General features: G+C 47.7%; 1 protein-coding gene across 4 annotated transcripts in view; it reads right to left on the bottom strand.

Moving 5' to 3' along the window:
* Positions 1-4,707: 4,707 nt before the first annotated feature.
* CAPRIN1 (cell cycle associated protein 1) overlaps positions 4,708-8,332 on the bottom strand; it is a 31,648-nt gene continuing 28,023 nt past the window's right edge. For all 4 annotated transcript variants that reach the window (XM_068148440.1, XM_068148442.1, XM_068148441.1 and 1 more), the window contains 2 exons: positions 8,089-8,152; positions 4,708-6,005 (listed from right to left, as the gene is read on the bottom strand). In XM_068148440.1, coding sequence (XP_068004541.1) covers positions 5,941-6,005; positions 8,089-8,152 — 129 coding nt within the window. In that variant the 3' untranslated portion in view covers positions 4,708-5,940. The remainder of the gene's footprint in view (positions 6,006-8,088; positions 8,153-8,332) is intronic.

The following is an 8,332-nucleotide window of genomic DNA, read 5'->3' as shown; positions in this document are numbered from 1 at the left end:
GGAGGTGTAGGTGTGAAAGAGTTGCTTGAAAGGGAAGGACATAAAACATTTAAATAGATTTATTTTTTCCAAGTGTTTACATAAGCCAAGGACCAATTTGTTTGAAAGGCTGAGTTAAAGAACTGCAAAGACAGAGAGATATATACAGGTATGTTTAAGGCCATCAGAGTATTGATTCTGACAAGTAACTAAAGTTCTGAAGACTTCACTTTCTATGGTAGATGCAGGACTAAAAACCCATCCTAAAACTGAAGAGCTTCGAGAAAGGAAACACATTTTCATTTCAGAGAAGTCAAATAGATAGCTTCTAAAAGTCATCTCCATACCAGAATCTCAGCTGAGCTCTTGCTCCACTGCCAGGCATCTGAGCACATTTCACAGGGAGGAGAAAGTGGCCACCACAGCTGGAACTGAGCTAGCTGCACCCCTCTGATTATTCTGTGAGCAGGAAGAAGCATGGGAGGGAAATGGAGGCCAGCCTTTAAAAGGGATGGCTGAGAGCTGCAGCCAGAGCTCACACAGACACACTGAGCTCAGAACAAAATGTCAAGGTAGGCTCGAGTTATCCCAGCAGAGTTCTCTCAAGCACTGCTCCAACTGACTTCAGGATGTGCATTGTGGAGAGCAGATTTCCTTCCCTCTGTCCAGGCCTGAATCCAGAGCCACACAGAATTTCCATTGCATGTTCCCAAAGCCTAACAAAGTGGTCATTAGAACAGCACCTCTTCCCTCAGACACACTTCAGGCAACTGCTTTCTCCTCAGACTCTGCCACACCACAGCAAAAGTAAAGCATCAGCACCCAGCTTCTGAGACCCTGCTGGAACAGAGAGGAAGCCAAGGTAGCATCATAGTATCTGCTGCTTCTGCTTCCAAGATGTTTATAGCAGTGAGGAGGGTCAAAGATTTGCTTCCACAGAGGAAGAGCCATTAGGTTTCTTTGAGTCTACTACAGCAGAGATTCTTTTTTACTGCTAGATGAGTTGAACACATCAAACCCTAAGGCACCAGGCACAGCAGTTCCCTAAAGCACAGCACCTTTCCTCCTGCCAAAGTGCTGCCTGGGGTGAAAACCATTTGAGGGTAAGCACAGCACCTGCAAAAAACCAGGAAGCCTGAAGAACCTTCCCCATCTCCCTCCCCCTGGATAGTAGATTGGCCAGACAAAACCAGTTTGCAGTAATTAGCCTTCATGATGCTCAGGTGTGCCAAGCTGATGGTAGATAGGCAATTGTCCCAGAAGCTCCTTCAGCTGAGCCCTGCCACCACTACAGAACAGCCAAGACCAGCAAGAGCCCAATCAAACGCTCAGAGGCTGGTGTGATGGAACAGAGGCACAAGCAAGTGCTGCTGGGTAAAACCCACGAGGAACTGGAAGAAAAACACAACTCTGCAATGCTGGAATTGCTGGTAAAGGTCCCAGCAATGGTCACAGCCACACTTCAGCCCAGAGTTCAATAGGAACATCATCTCCCAAGTTCAAAGGGAAAGTTTTATTGTTCAGGAGAGCTTCCTGCTCCCTCTTCAGACGAGGCACTGAAGTCAGTGAGGAACACCTCACATGCATCCAGAGAACTCAGGTGGGGCCAGCTCAAGTGATTCAAAACCTTTCTAGTCCCATCCATACTCAAGAGATGGACACTAAAAACAGGTGCAGAGATTTGAAGGACTGAAAGACACAGCCAAACCCAGTCACAAATCTCAACTCCAGCTACAAACTTCCATCTTCAACACAAGCTTCAACTTTGCTTACACTTCAGTCAAGAATGATCTTCTATCAGCAAGAGGGATGGAATTCATGTTTCACCACGTGACTGGCAGCCTCATTAACAGGGCTGGTTAATGAGCAGTGTTCTCAGATCCCTTTGTATCCACAGGAGACCTGGAACGGCAGAAGACTATGGCCTGACTTTGTCCAGAGCCCAAATGGTTGTAGCTCAGCTGTGGATTTATAATGAACAATTCTTGCAGAGGCCAGAAAAGTCACCTCCTCAGCTTAGGCAATGCTAGAGCTTAAAAAAGAGAGAGAAAAATGAAGAGAAACTGATTTTTCTGACCAGCTGCTTTTGTGTTTTGCTCTGCTGGATCACAAAGGTTTTGCACAATTCACCTTCGATCATGTGAAGTTTAACCCTTTGCCAGTGCCATTTAACATCTCTCTGATCCTACTCTAGAGCTAAAGCCTGTCCAGAAGCTTTCCTCTCTCCACTGTAGTTACTCAGATGCTACCTGGGGGAAAGAAGGCAGCTCAATCAATTCTCCAGAAACATGTAGGAAGGTAACCTGTGCCCAGGCAAGGAATCTGCCTAACAAAGGTGGTCAGCAGGGCATTTTCTGGAGACACATTCTTCAGGTCATGAAGTTCTCTGAGTGTATAAAGTCCCAGCAGAAAAATTAACCAGCTAGTAACAAGTCAACATTACTCTCCCAGCTACTGCCAAGTGATGTGTGCTGTAGATTGCTATACACAAAAGACAGTGTGTCTTGGAAAGAAGACAGGTGTCCAGAACTCCCTCCACAGCAAAATCCCAAAGCTGTAGTGGTGAACTGTTGTTAGAAGCCAGCCTGTGCATTGGGAGAACACAGAAGGACAACCCAGAGCTTAGGCATGAGACAACAGCCCATGATTTCTGAGTTACCAAAGCTGTAGGCAGCCTAGGAAGGATCCAAGTTTCCCAGGCACTGCAACATTTGGTAGAAACATCTGGGAGCTTGAGTTATTGAATTAAGATTCCTTAAATTACAGCCAAGAGGAAGTAAAATGCTGAACCTAGAAGTCTGCTCTCCAACACACACCCCTGTGTTAGCACAGCCTCACACTAGGTAACAAACCCCCACCAGAACACAATCTGCATCTCCTCCTAGCAGCTGCACATGGAAGGCTGCCCTCCTGGGTCTGTTATGCTCCCAGAAGACATTCACAGGAGGGTCAAGTAAAAGCACCTCAGGGTGCAACTGCTTCATCTGCAGGCTCAGAAGCAGCACTTCTGCTCTGCTCAGGCTCCCAACCACAGGCATCAGACACTAAAGGAGCACCTAACTGGAATGAACACAGCTCAGCTCTGGCATGCAGGAAGGACTGCACAACTAGCCCAGAACTGCCACTGGCTCACCTCACCACTTCTTACAATGGGCTTTGTTCTGAAGAAGAAACACAAGTGGGAGTGTTGCACTCTGGCTGTAACTCAAGTCTAGAGCTACGTCACAGTGAAGATGCTCAGCAGCTGCCCTGCAAAGGCCAGAGCAGCTGTTCATGGATCTGTGCCTCACTGGGTCTCAGGCCACTTTTACAGGAGTATGAGATGGTGCACTGAGGTTAGAAAGCCTGTGGCAGGCCCCAGCTTAAACACATCCTCCCTACTTGGCTCATGGTTATTACTCAAACACACCTCTGTCAGTGCACAGCAGAGCAGCTCCTCCACAGACCACAGCCATACACAGCAGAGCAGCTCACCAGCTGTGGCTCAATTAGTAGGCTCCTCAACTACCCAAGATTTTATTACTAAATTCTAAGTTGGAGAAACCCCAAACCAAACCCCAAAACCTTAAGTTCTGACCCAGCCAGAGAGCTTTGATTCAGCAAGCTGCAAGCTTCCTGTCAAGCTACACTTAGCTCTTGGAGAGGCATTTGGTGTGCAGTGGAGAGCGCTGGGCAGCTGATGCTCCAGCAGCTGTTGGGGAACCCGTGCACAACAAGGGGCAGTGCTTTCTCCAAAGGAGGTCACTGCTTGCCTGCATCAGTTCCACAGTAGCTTTGTCGTTTTAGTGTTTGCCAGTTAATTAAAACAGAAGAGGGGAAAAAAAAGAGAGAACACCAAAACCCAACCCCAAAGCCAGGTGGGACTATTTATCTCAGCAACAGCTTCCTGAAGAAGCCACAGAACAGCCACTTCTCACCTGGCTGCAGTGTGCGTTACACTGGCAGGGAATGTTTCTGGGCCTCGGCCACAGCTGCTGCCTCCAGCCTGCAGCAGCGCTCCCAGCCTGCTGCTGGGGTGCTGTCTTCACAAGCTCATCTCTCCTCTCAGTAAAAACCTCTCTCTTTTGTGCTCTTCACACAGAACATGGAAAAAGTGATACTACCTCCTGTTTGCATGGAGTTGCAGATTATTTCACAACAAAGTCCAACTACCTGACTACAGGTTCTGAAAGTTTGGTTGTGAGACAAAGTAGAAAAGAGCCTCTGAGCAGTAAGGACCTCAGGCTGTGGACAGAACAGTCAAACACGTAGCTGTTCCTCGATTTCACCTTTCCACAGGGAGGAAATTCTTTGATGAGCAATACTGAAGGTATCTAGCTCTTTTTCTTCTTGCATGTGCTACAGAAAGCAACAGAAGCAACACCTCTATGGAGGCAGCTACCGATAGTCTCCCCGCTGCAGAGAGCGTGTGCGCGAGAGGCAGGCACCAGTGAGTTCCCACAGAGCAGACCGCGAGTGTGCAGCACAGCTCGAGCCAGACTTGGGTCTTTTCCAGCTCCTAGTCTCATGCCATTTCTTTTATACATTGCTGCCTTGATGAAAAGGAAAAGTCCACGAAGGGAGAACGTTTCCCAGAAGTCACAGCTACCGGAGGAGAAGCAGGAAAGCAAAAGGGTACAGCTAGTCCGGGGAGGAGGGGAACCAAAGCGACACACAGACCTTGGGAAACGCCAACCCCGTCACATGGACTCTGTTTCAGCCGTTGAAAACCAGTGTTCCAGGATACAATTTTTATAAACATGTTTTATTTGTCTTGCTTATACCATTAGAACTGTAACTGCTGGCTGTCATTTCCCTGAAAAGGGGAAATCGATTCAAACACAGACGGGTGCTTTTCCAAAAGAGAGCGATTAAAAGGGCAGCAGCAGCGGGCATTTGAGATTTCTGAAAACCTTCAAGGCTGCAGGAAAGACAGAAGGACATGTGACCAAAAGTGTTATGATTATCCATGAGAGATTTCCATCAGTACCGGCATCAGTTATTTAGGTGATAATACAGCAAGGTCAAGTATTAGTGACAGCCAGGGCGCGAGCCGCGCCGCGCGGCCCCGGGCAGCACGGCCCCGGGCAGCGCTCCTCGCGCCCCTCACCGCTATCCGAGGGACTGAGAAGTGTTTCAAAGAGATACCTAAATACTTCACAGCAAATATACAGTGGCCATCCAGATCATCTCACAGCTGTTGCAGAATTTCAGTCCAAGTGCCAAATCAGAGCTCTCAAAGTAACAACTCCACGATGACTACGGCAGCAGTCAGCCAGCGGCCTCAGACCCTTAGCCACGGGAAGCAGGGCCCCAGTGCCCAGGAGTGCTGCAGCCAGGGGTTGCTTCTGCTCTCTCAAAGATGGCTACAAGCCTATTTGGCTAGTTAGGGACAGGCATCACTATGCATCTGTAACTGTTCAGTGCTTCAGTATAGTAAGAAAAAGCTGAAATGCAGTTGCTCTACCAAGCCACACTTCACCTTTTCCATCCCTGGAGGGGAACACTACATTTTGTCAGCTGCCACCACTGAAAACCTTGAACTAATTGGTAGATTTTATCCAAATTTGTTACAGCACTTTTTAAATGTCAGAAGTGAGTCTTTGCCTATTTCTTTTTCCTGCCACTTCAGTTAACCATGGAGATTGGATCACCCTGAAAATTGCCTTTTTGTTTTTTTTCTCTTTTTCATCTGTTTTTGTTTTGCTTTACTCTTAGCAAGGGTGAGGAATCTGAATCTCATGTGCAAGGCTCAAGATGATGCTTAGGACAGAACATGCAGAGTAAACGTTGTTTCGTTCCTTTCGGTATCCAGGTAATGTAAAGCTGGCAACTGTAGTCCTGTCATTATGGGTAATGAAAATTGTCCCTTTACAACAAACTTCCTGTAAGGGAGAACAAATAGATAATAACTCTTCTGGTAACATGTATAGTACACTGGCCAGTGTGGTTTTGGCGTTAAATGTGATCCTGTGAAGCTCTTTAATTCACTTGCTGAGCATTCATCTGAGGCATCCCTCGGTTCGGTCTTGGGGGCCCTCCACGACCTAGGACACAGAAACAGAAAGGCTCTTGAATGATGCAGGCAGTCAGGTTCTTCAAGAAACCCCAAACCCATCAATCCTAGCAGCTCTGGTCTAAGCTGGGTAAGCATTCCTAGGTGCATGGCTGGGCTATGTATCACAGTGTCGCTAAGGCTGAAGAGACCTTCAGGATCACAGAGTCCAAGCTGTCACCACAGGTTGGTGGGATGGCTCTGGAAGCACCTCCAAATCCAAAAGCTTAACTGTGTCTCATTTGTCTTCACAGTTTTCAGCTTTATTCCAAGACTTTTTCTCCCAGAACTGTTGTAGCCACTTCAAGTAAGGCCTTCAGCAGTAATGAAGGCAATATTGGTTCACTGCATTTTAGATGCAGTGTGCTCAGGTGGCCAGGAGGGCCAATAGCATTCTGGCCTGCATTAGGAATAGTGTGGCCAGCAGGAGCAGGGAGGTCATAGTGCCCCTGTACTCTGCTCTGGTTAGGCCGCACCTTGAGTACTGTGTCCAGTTCTGGGCTCCTCAGTTTAAGAAGGACATTGAGACACTTGAGCGTGTCCAGAGAAGGGCAACAAGGCTGGTGAGAGGCCTTGAACACAAGCCCTATGAGGAGAGGCTGAGGGAGCTGGGATTGTTTAGCCTGGAGAAGAGGAGGCTCAGGGGTGACCTTATTGCCCTCTACAACTACCTGAAGGGTGGTTGTAGCCAGGAGGGAGTTGGCCTCTTCTCCCAGGCAACCAGCACCAGAACAAGGGGACACAGTCTCAAGCTGCGCCAGGGGAGGTTCAGACTCGAGGTGAGGAGGAAGTTCTTCACCGAGCGAGTCATTCGGCATTGGAATGGGTTGCCCAGGGAGGTGGTTGAGTCATCGACCCTGGAGGCGTTCAAGGGGAGATTGGACGTGGCACTTGGTGCCATGGTCTAGTCATGGGGTCTGCGGTGTCAGGTTGGACTCGATGATCCTCGAGGTCCTTTCCAACCTAAGTGATACTGTGATACTGTGATACTGTGATGCAAGTACTGTGAGCTAGCTAAAGGTACTGTAACTTCCATTCCTCTTGCACAAACAGACTGCCAGTGGCTCACACACTCATGATACGAGAACTGGAGGTCACTTGGGGAAGCCCTTTCCAAGTTTTCCTGCACAACCCTGACAACAAACCTCAAGACTTTCCTTCTGCTTCCTACAATATGCTCTCAGCTTCATCCCAGCCCAGTACTTCAGGCCACAGTTGCACACCACAGGGCTTTCAGTACCAGGACAGTCAAGCACTAAACCAAACCACCACACAGAACTATGGTTTCACACAGCCTCCAGCTGTCCCCTTTCACAAGGTGCTCTGCTGAGAACCCAGGATTCTCATGCAGCTGTCTATATTGAGACAGAAGGAAATCTCATCACCAACATCTACTGAAAACAAAGAACAGAACTGTGGAAGTGGCACTGAAAACATTTCAAAGTTGAGCTACAGCCTTGTTACACAGCAGGGGTTTGTCTTGTTTTCCCAGATGAGCAGGTGGCAAACACGCTTAGGAAGCTACAGGAGACAAGACACCTCCATGAGCTAGAAGCAACATCCCTACAGGATCAAGGAACTGATGAGCACTGATGAGAGGGAAGTTCTGTATCCTTAGAGACAGATGCAGTAGGACATCTTTCAGAACAGACAATTCTGAAGGCTGACAGCTCAAGCCCCATACTAATGCACCTAGTATGAGGATTTTCAGTCATGATAAATCTCACCAAAACAATCAACTTTCCTGGGGCTCTCCTTAGTAAAAGGCAACAAATAATTGTTATATTTAAAGTGTCAAAAGCAATTGTTGGTTTAACTCCTTTTTAAAGAAGTCTTCCCTCAACAGCCTACTCAACTTCCATCATGACTCCAAAGGATGAGAGGCGATTCGAGTCAGAATGGACCTCAAGAGGCTGTTCAAAAGCAGGATCAATTATGGGGTCTGAGAAGTAACTATTCTTCACTTGTGATCTGGTCAATAAGGAGCCAGGGTGCTTTTAAAATCAAGAAGTCCAGAAGATGGATCAAAACCTTCTGTTCAACCCCAATCTGTTATTCACTACTCAGGACCTTACCTCTAGGAGCTCCCCGAGGTCCACTTTGTCCAGAGCCACGTTTGAAGTTCTGCTGATATCCATCCTGAAGCAGAGAAAGGACCAAAGTTACCCTGTGCAGCCTGGGCATTTTGTCATTAACTGCTAGTGAAGCAAGGGGCTCCTGAAGCAATACACACTGACACCACACCCCTGTCTGACACACAGCTTTTTATTACAGTTTCAAATTGGGTCAGAAAAATCAATTCTGGCTCCTGTTAATAGC

The sequence above is a fragment of the Melanerpes formicivorus genome, unplaced genomic scaffold (assembly GCF_026170545.1).
Source record: "Melanerpes formicivorus ecotype bairdi unplaced genomic scaffold, bMelFor1.0.p_v2 SCAF_16, whole genome shotgun sequence".
NCBI lineage: Eukaryota > Metazoa > Chordata > Aves > Piciformes > Picidae > Melanerpes > Melanerpes formicivorus.
Note: the sequence above shows the minus strand (reverse complement) of the source record. Positions and strands in the feature narration are given on the sequence as shown.